The sequence below is a fragment of the Vitis vinifera genome, chromosome 16, assembly GCF_030704535.1.
Source record: "Vitis vinifera cultivar Pinot Noir 40024 chromosome 16, ASM3070453v1".
Taxonomy (NCBI): domain Eukaryota; kingdom Viridiplantae; phylum Streptophyta; class Magnoliopsida; order Vitales; family Vitaceae; genus Vitis; species Vitis vinifera.
The window spans coordinates 26,585,655-26,599,173 of record NC_081820.1 but is presented as its reverse complement, the minus strand read 5'-3'; the positions used below and the strand labels follow the sequence as shown (position 1 = coordinate 26,599,173).

Genomic DNA, 13,519 nt, shown 5'->3' with positions numbered 1-13,519 from the left:
AACATAGATTTGGAATGTGGAATTAATAATAATAGTAATGATAAGAAATGAACTTTGAGAAATTAAACTGCGAGAATATAGATTTTGAAAGTTGAATTAATAATAATGATAATAATAATATTTTAAAAGTTAAATTAATAATAATAATAACAAAGCCTAAACCTAGTCCATCAGCAACCCTAATAAAACCCAAACCTAGTCAAACCCAAATCCACCAAGTCCACCAGCAACCTTCAAGCCCAAACCTAGTCAAGCCCAAGTCCATCAGCAACCCTCAAGCCCAAACCTAGTCAAGCCCAAAAACCAACTTCATCTTCTTCCTATCTTCCTCTCCCCTGCGCCTGGCTTCAGCACCGACAGCCACCTCCCCGCGGCGGCAGCGGCGACCCCACCATGTCAGAACAGCTGCCAGAGAACGGAAGCTGACGCGCGTCCCCTTCCCGGCGCATCCACGTGCTCCTTCTTCTCCTCAGCTACAGGGGCTTCATGCATGCGAGAGGTGGCGGGGTAGCTATGTGTAGGGGACTCCATGCACGTGCAAAGAAACGATAGAGATGAGAAAAGGGTGGGCTTGACGGACATGAGGTGCGAGGGAAATGAGGAATGGTGGCTGTGCAGGCATGGTAGGGATGAACAAGAGAGGTAGTGAGAGAAAATGGGTTTAATGGGTATGAGTGATAGAAGGGTAGAGGACGGTTTTAATGGGTGTGAATGTTTCAAGGTATGAGAACAGCGAGGATGGCCATGCATGATTGCTGTGTGCTGTTTCTTATCCAATATATTGAAAGGATCTCCACTTTAAATGCTGTTAGTGTGCATATGGAGCTCTTAAGCTCTTCTCTTTGCAAGATTTCTTACATTGCAAAGTGTGTGCCCTTGAATGGATATTCTCAAATGATATCAAAGCGAAAACAAAGATGAAATAATAGAAAAAAACAAATGAGAGTATAGCAAAGCAAAATGCATCCCAACATTGGCTGAAATCTAAACCACCAGAAGAATGCATGAGACACGATGTGGTCAGAAGACATGGATCGAAAACTCATGAAACCCGCACCTGAGAGAGCTCCCCTTTCTAATAGAAATGTGATCCCCAAAGCCTGCCAGTCCTCCCTCTCTGATTCCTCCTCCTTTTTCCCTAGTCCTCCCTCCTAGATATTTTTTTCTTTTCCCACCTTTCTTCCCACAGCCCTCACCTACTCTCTGCCCCTCTCATGTCCCATCTGGCCCCCCCATCCCCTTAATTCCCGGGGTGGTCAGAAGATTATATACGAAACAAACAAAAAAACAGCTTTCTTCTCTCTCCAGGGAGGGGTCTACAACACCTTAACCCATACTTTAACCCCTACAACTAGCCATGCCAAATACACCTTGCACCAGTCGTCCATTGTCCTCTGCTGCAGCTCAGCTTTAGCTGCCCAACACACCTCAACACACATGTCATCAACCCTCCTTCCCTGTTATAACCATACCCATTTTTCTAGCTGCCCAAGGCATGTCGAATTAACCCCCATCAAGCCGTCCATTCTTCTTTGCTTCAACCCACTTTTCGGCTGCCCAAAACCATATCAACTCAGCCCACATTAACAGTCTGATCTCTCATTTTGTAATTATCTTTTTGGCTGCCTAAGATATACTTCATTAACCCATGTCAGCTATCCCATGTTGGTTTAAGGGTATGAGTCAAAGTACTAGCTCAAAATACATAAAATAAAAAAAATAAAAAAATAAAAATAAAAAAACCAAAATGAATAAGAAGAAAAACTTATCGATTGAGGTATGATAAGTATTGTCCTTGAAATAGATTCATCATCCTCTAAGATGAACTCGATGCACTAGGATACCAATGATCTACCTCCAGGATTCAACCATCAGATAATCTCACTTAGGTGCACTCTGTAAGTAAGACATGTACAACTCGTGTTCTGAAACATTCCTTTATATAGATATATGAAAAACTCTCTGAAAAATTGTAGTATAAAGAGAGTGAAAGGTGACCTACTTTTATAGGTCACTAACACAATTCTAATAGAACTCTACTTGTAATCAAAACAGGACTCTACTTGTAAGTGGAACAAGATTTTACATTGTTATGAAATCTAGTACTAAATAAGAGCTAGTTGATTAATTTGATCACTTGGATGATGATTAGACATAGGACATATTCTCTAAAAATTTTCATGATGAAACTTAACTTCTAGATATTTCTTTTAGATTTATTTTGTAGAATCCCTTGTTTGGACCATTTGTGGATTTTTTTTATTTTATAAAGAAGCCCACTTGTGAATAAATTTGACATTAATTATATATAAGTTTAGTTTATGATTCCTTTTTGAATTCATTACTATTATTTTTTAATTAATCTCATTTCTATGAAAGCGCTTTAAGACGCAAAACCAGGTATACAAACCTTTTCTTCACCATTTATTTAAATTAAAGCTTGTAATTGAACAATGTCTATTAGTGTTTGCTTGTTGTGTTAAGATTGTATGATATTAAATTCAACTTGTTATGGAATATGTGACTGCTTAGAACATAATGTGATGTTATTGTTTGTTATTTAATTTTTGTGTTTTCTGGAAGCGTCACACCTTTCTTTATTAAATTAATGAATTGTGTTAATATGTCTATTTAGTTCATTATATCCATGAATTGATTAGTTAGTCCTCACAATTATCTTAACTTAGTAGAAACTTAGCTTTTAGTGTTTAGAGAGATGTTATGATTTTTCATTGTACCTTCTCGATAAGTAACTTAACCCTCGATCCAAATTGGTTTTCATAGACCTATCTTTTCTTTTAGGAGTCACATTTATGCTATGTTTAGTTCCCAGAAAATTTGAAGGAAAATACAAGGAAAAGAAAATATAAAGAAAAAGTCAAAGGAAAATAAAAAAAATAGATTAAAAGTTGATAAATTATTATTTTTGTTACTTCAAACTCATTTTATTTATTTTAACTCATTAATATAAAGATTAAATAATTTAAAAATACATAAATTTTTAATTAGTTTTAATTATATTTGATTTTCTTTGATATTTTTCATAAGACAATCAAATATGAAAAAATCATTTTCTTTTACATTTTTTTTCTTTCCTTAGTATTTTACAGGAACCAAACATAAATTTAGGGTTTTGTTTTCTTATTTTGTTTTTTCTTTTAAAAAATAAAATAAAAGTAAGTGACAACTCCATTATTTAAGAAAAAAAAAAAGTTTTTTACAAACAAAAAAATGACTCTCGTCATCAAGTGAGAACGGATGTGAAAATGCGAGATCACACCCCTTAACTCCCCCAGGAATTTTATGTGCCTTAGAACTTGAAGCAATGCTTCCTAGCTGAAATGAGGCTAGTAAAATAACAATAGTGCTACTTTGTTATTTATTTATTTATTTATTTATATTCTTGGCCTGTATCGTAATTTATAATGCACATTGTACAAGTATCTTTTCGTAGGATGGGTAAAAGTTTATTTAATAAGAATTTTGTATTCATGGTTATCTGGAGGATTGCTTTTGGTTTTTAAATTATTTGTTTCCCTTTTTTGTTTGAGAATATGATTATGAGGGTATTCCTTGAAGTTGATTTGATTGATTGATGGTTAGTTATTCCTGAGAATTGTCACTTTATTTCAACTTTCCTTGAATTTTATAGGGAGATTTTTGTTCTTTTTTCTTATTTGGAATGCTTGGAACTAGATGAAACAGGTTGGAGATTGATGAGTGGGTTTGATTGAGGCTGTGAGAAGCCAAGCCTATTGGGTATGAGAGAGAGAGGTCTAAAGTCCCTGGATTTGTAAATTCATTCTAAATTGCAATCTCTTGAATGGTAGAATGATGTTCTAAGAGAGAGACTAGGCCACATACATAGCCCTCTCCTCAAGCTTATCCCCAAGAGAACTGTGACAGCCACCACTAACAAAATGCATCAATACCCTCCAAAGTCTACTCTTAGAACATACATTGATACTTTTCTCCACTCTTGGGATTGCTGGGGATTCACCTTGTTCTCCATTCTTGAAAGGGAATTCTCCTTTTGGGTATTGATAAAATACCAACCTGGGTGGAGTTACTGGAGTATGTGTGTTTTTTCCTCATTGGATCTAGATTCTTTGTTTGATGTGGTTACTGAAATCTATCCTGGGTCTTTTATATTTCAGCTGCCATCTTTTGCTTCAGAGAATGTGATCTATTCTGATTGAGTGGGGCCTGCTGAAATCCATTTGTGTCATCAAGAAAATGTCCTATGCAGTTGATAAGGAAGGCATTGCTTCTCAATGGGGCCATCCAAGATTGAAAGAAATACTAAACCCGGAAGGGTCACCTTGCGGCTGAAATATTCAGCAAGGCAACCTAGGCTTTTAGTCCTGCATCCCCTCCCCAACAGCTTGGGTTCTGACCATCTGAAGTGTTCAGCAATATCCACCACTCTCCGCAACAACTGAACCCCTCATTGATCGGAAACTTGGAAAACCTACCGGCTATCACTCTTTTACAATGCTATCCTGGAGCTTCACTTTGTTTCTCATTGCCATTTCTGTCTTATCCTCCCCATCATCTTGCACATTTACTATAACAAACAACTGCCCTCATACCATCTGGCCTGGCACACTGGCGGGTTCGGGTACGCCGCAGCTTCCTACCACTGGATTGCAATTGGAGTCTGGCCAGAGTATCAGAATTCCAACATCTCCAGGATGGTCGGGTCGAATCTGGGCGAGGACAGGTTGCACATTCGATGAGTCGGGAGCAGGCACTTGCCAGACTGGGGACTGTGGTGGGAGGCTGGAGTGTGATGGGATTGGGGCTGCTCCACCCACATCACTCTTTGAGATAACCCTAGGAGCAGGTACTGATAAAGATTTCTATGATGTTAGCTTTGTGGATGGATACAATCTCCCACTGATTGCTGTACCAAGAGGAGTTTATGGTGGCTGCAATGCTACAGGCTGTGCTTCAGACATCAACATAGGTACAATCTTACTTTACTCATGTTTGAATGGAACCTGAGCACTAGAATAACACAATCCTTATAAATTTCTGAAAATGAAACGAAACAGGTTGTCCAAAAGAGCTTCAGGTGGTGGGGAATAGTGGAGAGGAAGGGGGGGTAGTTGCATGCAGGAGTGCTTGTGACGCATTTGGGCTGGACCAGTACTGCTGCAGTGGGGAGTTTGCAAATCCATCAACATGCCGCCCATCCTTCTATTCCAGCATCTTCAAGAGAGCTTGCCCCAGGGCTTACAGCTATGCTTTTGATGATGGCACAAGCACTTTTACATGCAAGGCTTATGAGTATGCCATCATCTTTTGTCCCAATGCCAATGGGTAACACAGCTTTCTCCCATCCTAACGTTTTCAGCTTCTTCTTTTTCTCTTCTGGAGTGGATGGAAGGCTTGCAAAACCCTGCAGAAAGCGGCGTTTCTGCCATGTGTCAGTCAGTTTCCTCTCTTGTCTTTCTTTTGAGAATGTTGTCTGTAATGCAGGATGAAGAGGTCGAGTGATCCACTTCCAGGTCCATTATTTCAAGGGCGGAACAATGGAGAGATCGCGGGGATGGTTTCCTCTTCAAACATCATCCTACCCTTTTCATTGTCAATCCTTCTCCTCCTCCTCCATTTACTATTATAAGCACCCCTGATGGCTTTGTGGCTTGCTTCCATGAACTGATTCTTTATGCTGTAAAATAGAACCTCTTTTGTACCATGCTTGGAAAGAAATAGATTGTATCTAGAAGGAATGCAAGACGAAGAGTTATTCGCAAGTTGAGAAATCCCTTTGAATTGGTTCATGATCCATAGATGAATGCTATGAAAAGTTTGGGAGTTTGGCCTATCGATTTTTGGCAAACAAATCAGAATGACAAACTGCATTCAACAGGTCATGTCCATTACACAATCTACCATCATGGACTACTGGTCCCAAATAGAAGAAATAAAGACTAGAGAAAAATAAATCACAATTCTGATTTCTGTTGTTTTCTTATTGACTATGAAAATTGGAAGCAAGTCACTAGGGATTGATTACTTGATGATTCATAGTATGTATCATAAAAGAATAAAGTGTACACGAAAAACCTTTTCATTTCTTGGTCTTGGTTCTCTTTTGAACTTGAGCTTTCTTTCTTACTTTCTTTGGTGGCTTCACTCCTGCAGTTTTACCCTTTTTTCGTACCACCCCCTGCTTCCAGTGAAAAAAAAGCACCATCAACCACATATATAAATATATTACATAAAGGCAGAGTTATATCATTTCATGGAAGTAAAACATTGAATTACTGAAGGAGTTTCTGGTGCATACAGATGCTTTCTCAGCTTTCCCTTTCGTTTTTCCATTGGTTTGCTCTTCATCACCCTCATTTTGATCAGTTTGACGAGTACTGGCTTTAGGCATCTTGTCAGCCTCATCATCTGAATCAAAGGAAAATCCTTCCAGTATTCCTGCATACATGAAACGATCGCATGGAAAGGAGTGTAAATGCATTTCTACAAAGTACAAATATGAAATAATCCAACAATCACTCTAACTGAATACTCAAAAAAAGTAATGCTAACCTTCAACCATTGTTTCAGCCTCGTAAACATTAGATTGTGGTTTCAGCTGAATAAAGTCATTCATAACAGCCTCCACCTGATACAGAAATTTAGATTTCCATGTCAATAAACAAAATAAAACTATTCATGCCTTTTTCTCAGAAGACATTAAGTGCACATTTTCCCAGTAAGAGACTGTTTTAAACATGAAAAAAAATCATTAAATTGTGAGGACAAAAATCTTAGGATAAAATAAGGACCCCCCATCAAAAAAATTAACCTTATTTCTTTAAAATATTAAAGGTGAGAACTCTAAAAGATAAAAGAACAAATTGGTGGACAAACCTTTGCTTCTGACTGCCCAAAGCTGACCTGAATAAGAAGATTCTGAGTTAAATGGCAGCAACCAAATTGCTTTTAATCGAATACAAAATTAGATGAGGGTTTCGTGCTACATATTTGTGCTAATAGCATAATCTGAGGCTAGGAATGTGAAAATGTCAAGATTAAAAAATAGACTTACAATGCAGAATGTCCTGGAAGGAACTATTGTTGTTTTATAGATGGTTCCTGCAAAGTTAACCAAAATTTGAAAGGAATTAGATGAAGGCTACTTGTGTATAGAAATCTGCAAAAGAAACAGCTATGTTGATGAGGCAAACCAATAAAAAGGCAGATTAAGCAAATCTTGAGTAACTTCTAAATTTGAAGGCACAACTAGATCCCCACTAGCTCTTGGTTTCCATATGAAACCTAGTGTGACAATATTTACTACCAAGGACAGGCTGAGCTATTTCATAGTTCTATTAGATATAAAGAGAGATTAAATTACAGATCCAAACAGAACACTGAAATAGACCAATCATCAGTAACAAAAGAACCATGAGCATCATAAAACACACTACATTACCTTTCAAATCTAAGAACATTTCATGATTTCTGGATGGGGTATCCAAGATTACTATTCGCCCAACAGCACCCATATCCCCGCTCAAATCTATAGATTCACCTTCACACTCAACAAGGGCCTGCAAAGATACAAAAAAACTCTTACCAACAGCTTTCCTAAATGGACTTTATTTATACAGCAGCATAAATGTATTGGATGAAAGGAACAGTAGCAATGCATATAGGGAATGGGAGGGGGTAGGACAGAAGTTGTACTGAGGTGGAAGCTGGATCAAGTTTCCTCAATAGGAAGTGTTGAGGGTCCAACTCCACAAGCTTAGCATACAGCATATAAGACTAAATGAGACATGGATCGGCTACCTAATTTCCAGGGAAGCAGCCTTCTCAATGGAAAAACGAAAGCCCTTTTACAACACATTTAAAACTGATGGAATTATTAGAACCATGTATCAATCTCCAAACACCATTAATTCAAACTCGCTTCACCCAGCCATAAAAGGGACGGATAGTGACAAAATTAAGTACAAGCGACAGCATTTTAGACTCACAAAGCTACAGCATTTTAGACTTGCAAATATAAATGCTTTCTCCAACTAGATGCACAAGACTCTAATCATTTTAAAATACACATCCAGCCCCAGAAGGTCTAAGAACTTTAACACACAATTGATAAAAGGAAGGTTGAATATTTCAGAGATGGTATGCTTTCAGTTGACGAACATTCTCATAGCCATTATAGCATATTGTATGGGGATAGGGTAACACAAAGACACTTGAGCTTTTACACGGAAGGAGATCACCATAGGGGGGATCTCAATCCGTATCAGAAGTCAAGCCATCTTCAGTCTTGCATTATTTGGCGATAAACCAAGTCCATCAAGTTATGAGTTCACCCCATGGCCAACCAAAGTCCATGACATCAGGAACCAAAGGAGCATAGCCAGCTTTTTTTGGTGAAATGGCAGCAGCAACACTCCTTTCTTTGATGCACAACACACTGATCACTTGATTGATACACCAAAGAAAATTTTGGCATAAAAAAATGGAGATGTAATCATATTAAACAGTCATGAACTTGCCACAAATGCAGGTTAACAGCATTTGATGTATTTACATAGGTTTCAAACAAGCAGTAAGCAAGAAAATAACAAGGCATGACATGGCCTAAATGCATTATTTTCAGTATTCATCCTAAGCAAATCCATATTTTTCAGAATTCATTTTAAAAAATGCAATATTGACCATAATCATTTACACGGGGCAAAATATGTAGTTCCCTGATGATTTGGAGAGAGCTTGTTAGTCATTCTGAAACCGCAACTCAGAATCTTTAATCAAATTCATAAGAGAAGGTAGTACAAAGAAATCGGTATACAATGACCAAAACAAAATATTTGCCTACCTTTGATCGATGGACTTTCTCAGAGAGCACCAGAGGCAGTCCTGAGGAGACCTACAAATTTCACAGGGTGAATCAGTGAACCAAAGACTAGATGAAGAATCTTCCAACATATTGAAGCTTCTTACTTGAGGTTCAGTATGCTTATCTGAAGCTTCTTCCTCCAAAAGTTCTGTGCCATCATCATGCCCTATATTCATTGATATATCCACATGGAATACAATTTCAAAAATAAAAAATAAAAAGTAAAAATCACATAGAGAAAAAGAAAAGAGTCGAGCTTGTTTCACTGAATAGTTTTACTTCAGCTCCATGCCATTTTAGGAACTTGAGATTGATCATACCTTTCCCTTTCATGTCACTGTTTGCTTTCTTCTTTTTGCTGGATATGTGATCTTCTACTTTCACCCGTTTTTTTGGAGATTTTTCTTTTGAAGCCTCATTCAACAAGGACTCTTGACCATTCTCACTAAGAACTGCATCCTTTTCTTTGTCCGGAAATTGAGTTGTTTTATGCACAGATGATTCTTCATGATGGATATAATCTTCCCTCATGGAGCTATTATCTGGACAAGACTCAGAATCTGATGATAACTTCCAGACTGAATGATTTGGTGCCTGTTCAACAAAGGAAATTCTTGAAATTAGAAATCTATAGAAAGGTGATAGCAAACTAACTAGTTGCTTCAAAGCATTTTAAAGCCCTTTAACAGAACAATAGATACAATATTTGATACAAACAGATACTAGGATCGTTTAATTCCAGTGATTAGAATGATTGTAATGGTATTGCCTGAGTGCAGTAAAACAAAGGAGAGGTGCACATCAAGGAGTTCAAATACTACAATTTGATGCCACTTGCTTCCCAGGAAAAAAAAAGTATCAATTTGGATAATAACACAACTGTGCTATTAGCTTAAAATGCCAGAACAATAAAAAAGAAAAAGATACAATTGGATAGTCAAGGGTAACATTAATTATATCAAATTGGCCTGATCAAGTGATTTTAGTTTAGGATGTTATTCAGGAGTGACAGAGCACGCCACTGGATCCTGGTCCATGGACATTTTGGCAGTACAAGTAGTTGATTTTAGAAATCTCCTTGGGTGTAACGTTTACAAACAACTGCCTGCTTTCATCAGAAAATTAAGATGAGCCTACCTCAGTAAATATCTAAAGCCCACCTCACTGCTTTATGACATTTCCCTCTCTAGCCATACTTTTGCAAATTGAAGTGGAATCTTTCTTCCCATGCAAGAGTATTTTATAAAATCAAAAAACATTCCATAACTAAGAAAAACAAATTTCTTTTCCAAAAAAAAAAAATGGAAGAAAAAAAGATATCTAAAGTTAGCTACTCACAATTGTTGGACTTCATATAATGCTGTTGGATAATTAAACTATTGTTTAGTCTGCTTCATTTAAAAGAAGTGATTCCAGAAGCTATTGTCATCCTAAGAATGGCTATTAATCCCTAAATAAAGGAAAACAGATATAAATTAATGCATCAAGATATGCCACAAAGAGATGCATTTCAACCTAACCATTTCATAGCTCCCAAAGATAATAAAAATAAATAAATAAATAAATCAAACCTTGGGTATGATTGATTAAAATAGATGCCTACTGATCAGATAGCATAATTGTTGTTTTCCTACCAAATAGATACCAATAGGCATGGGCATCTTATTGTTATTTTTCTTTTTGTTTGTTTAGAAATAATAAACAAATTGGATCTTATTTTCCCAAACATGGCTGTTAAGTGTTTTCTCATGAATATGAATACTTGGTTCAAGGCTTCTTTGCTCTTTTATTATTTCATAAAAGCAAAAAAGGGAAAAGAAAAGAATCTTGGTTATGTCCTTTGAAAAGACCTCTCATATTTAGGATTACTTAGGAAGACTTGCAGATCAAAGAGAGAATAGTTAATAGCTACATCACAAATTTAAGATTGAAAAGAATCCTGAGGTTGATATATCGGAGGGAACCAAAGGCAATATTGAGGAGGAGATGACTTAATGAAACATTAGATAAGCAATCTTGGTGTGAAGCTTCTTACATTAGGCTCCCCATCAGATGGTTTTTCCACTGAAGCCTTCTTGCGACCTTCATTCCCTGCATCACTTTCAAGGAACATTTAGAGTGCAACCTAATTAGGAGTAGTATGACATTATCTGAATCAATGTCTTTCAACTGAATGCTGTAATAAAAAAACATAAAATTTCTGTACTGACCGCCAGTTATACCTTCTTTTTTCTTGTGATTGTTTACTTTCTGCTTTTTTGTGGATTTGGGATCTTCTGCTTTCAGCCTTTTTCTTGGAGACTTTGCTTTTGAAGTTTCATTGAATGGAGAATCTGCATCTTTATCCTCCCTTAAAGGGCTATCTTCAGGAGGAGAGTCAGAATCCGAAGATAATGTCAAAGCTGAACGAGTTGGTGCCTGTTCAACAAATTAAACTCTCTCAACTAGCGTCCAGACAAAATGATAGTAAACTACTATAGAGCCAACAAAGCAAGTAAAATCCCTAAAAACAAAAGGCAAATACATACTTATTTCTATTTTTTTTTTCTTGATAACCAAGGAACCTTCCATGGCCAAGCCCTTACAACTCTCCATGATGACAAACTATTTCTAATACATGAAATAGTTTAACAATAATTTTTGGGGTAAATTATGGTGTGACAACAAGCTAAAGGCTGGTAAACTCTAAGAACGTTACTATTAATAAAACCTATAGTACCTAACAATAAAACCCCCCAAATTCTCTTTTCATGACAGATCCAAAACCATTTTCCTTTTGATTGCAACTGATAAGAGGCGTTGAGTCATTGTCAAACTGAATCTTAAATCATTCATAAGACCTAACCCCACCCTCTTCTCCATAAAACCTAAGAAGCTGAAAATCGAAAAACCGTTGTTTGGTTGTAATCAGCTAACTAATTTGAGGGTTCTCCTACATCAACTAGAGTTTAGATACTCATGGATGACACCTCAAGATACAGCTTATATACTTGAGTTACCCCATGCCGGTCTCTTAAAATGCCCAGCAGTCATTAGAGACCCCAAGTGGTGCAAAACTCCTAAAATTCAAAAGCTTGAAATCCCAAGAGTTAAATTGCAATAGAACTGAAATCAGAACAAAAGATGAACACAACCATTATCTTTAAACTCCTACAGCCAAATCCTGCAGCAGACTACTTAGTTAAAGACTATTTTGATTATGGTAATACCTGGAAGCAATGCAGCCAATCAGGAGATTCCTCCCTGGAGCTGCCCATCTTGACCTTTATGGCAAACAATACCACATCCACCGATCAATATGGTTTCCCCAAAAAACCAGTCTCTGATCAGGACAAGGTCCTGCTGATCCAGTGATGACTGCTATCTAACAAATAATCCGAAAATCCAGAAAAGGTCAAAAGATACAGGACACAGAATCTTTATTAAGAACTAACACAGCACAAGTTGGAGGAGCAGACCCCCCTAAGCAAACCCTAGATAGAAAATTCTAAATTTGAGGTAGTAGTGCTAGAGGCCTGCAATCCAGGCTTCATCAGGTGGTAGGGTTAGGGTGCAGGGGAGGCCTGCACCCAACCTGTGGACCATTTCCTGAGCTTTGGAACAAGAATTCCGCATCATTAGAGAGGCTTTCATCACTCCTTGAAATCAAGCAGAATTCTCTGCTTGAGCAAAAAGCTTGTACCAGAATCTCATATCATAAAATTTTGATGTGAAGGATGTCCTCCAGTGGGGGAACTAACTATCCCTACAGAGAAATTCGTAAGGGAAACCCTATTCCTGAGCATTGGCAATTTTACAGTCACAATAGAAACGGTGAAGGCCTTGTAGCAACAAAAACAATACCAAACATGAAACTGAGATTCTAAATGAAAAGCAGCGAAAATAACATTCTTCCTTCCATGCACTTTCTAGGTAAACAAACGGAAAACCCCCAGTGGCCAGCAAAAACTCCATTAGAAATCTGATAGATTGGTCACTCACCTGAGGAGAGAGGAGACTCCAGCGTACTGGCGCAGGGAGACAGCAGGCTCCTTCCACTCTTTTGATTGGGCTGTCCCTGGACATGGGCCTGGACTTCAGAATAATGGGCTCTATAGCCCACGATAGAGGAATGCTGACAAATATTTATCTCTATGGGCCGCCCCTCTACCCTGTACTACTTAAATACTAACAAATCACTTCTTCTTGTATATATTGTTGGTATTGGACCTCCGAACCCTCACGGTTTTAAAACCCGTATATCTAATTAAGTTCCATCAAAGAACTTATGCATCTCATTGATATAAGATATCATTATATCATATTCCTCGGTTATGCTTCAAGATAGTATGTGGGGTTAGACTACTATCCTAAAAATATACCATGTCAAAAATATACTTTTTCGATACCTTATCGGAAAAACACATTTTATAGCATATCAAATCGGTATGTAAAAATTTGCATGCAACAAAAATGCCTTTTTTGGTACCATATTGAAAAGACATTCTTTGGATAGCATGGCAAATAGGTTTATTATTATTATTATTTATTTTATTCTTTTGTATCGTGTGGTATATCTAAGCTAATTAAATATTCAAAATGTTGAAATCAAGATTATTGGTTTTTTATTGAATGATTATACTCCTTGACTATATCCTAAAATTGTAAGTGGGGTTA

General features: G+C 37.2%; 2 protein-coding genes across 5 annotated transcripts; one reads left to right on the top strand and one right to left on the bottom strand.

Moving 5' to 3' along the window:
* The first annotated feature begins 3,975 nt into the window (after nt 1-3,975).
* LOC100246972 (pathogenesis-related thaumatin-like protein 3.5) lies at nt 3,976-6,082 on the top strand. Its single transcript, XM_010664644.3, has 3 exons — nt 3,976-4,969; nt 5,058-5,325; nt 5,485-6,082. The coding sequence occupies exons 1-3, from the start codon at nt 4,495-4,497 to the stop codon at nt 5,627-5,629; spliced, it is 888 nt and encodes a 295-aa protein (XP_010662946.1). The 5' UTR covers nt 3,976-4,494; the 3' UTR covers nt 5,630-6,082.
* LOC100252112 (DNA-binding protein BIN4) lies at nt 5,838-12,932 on the bottom strand. Of its 4 annotated transcripts, none has more exons than XM_010664646.3 (13): nt 12,845-12,932; nt 12,073-12,227; nt 11,074-11,281; nt 10,899-10,954; nt 9,184-9,457; nt 8,968-9,029; nt 8,843-8,893; nt 7,442-7,559; nt 7,055-7,101; nt 6,877-6,903; nt 6,553-6,628; nt 6,299-6,438; nt 5,838-6,178 (listed from the first exon to the last, which is right to left on the bottom strand). In XM_010664646.3, exons 2-13 carry the CDS (start codon nt 12,118-12,120, stop codon nt 6,080-6,082), a joined length of 1,206 nt encoding a protein of 401 aa, XP_010662948.1. In that variant the 5' UTR covers nt 12,121-12,227; nt 12,845-12,932; the 3' UTR covers nt 5,838-6,079. The 4 variants fall into 4 exon arrangements, with proteins under 4 accessions (XP_010662948.1, XP_010662949.1, XP_010662947.1 ...); XM_010664647.3 differs by having other exon boundaries at nt 5,838-6,181; nt 11,086-11,281; XM_010664645.3 differs by having other exon boundaries at nt 5,951-6,181.
* Between the last annotated feature and the right edge of the window lie 587 nt (nt 12,933-13,519).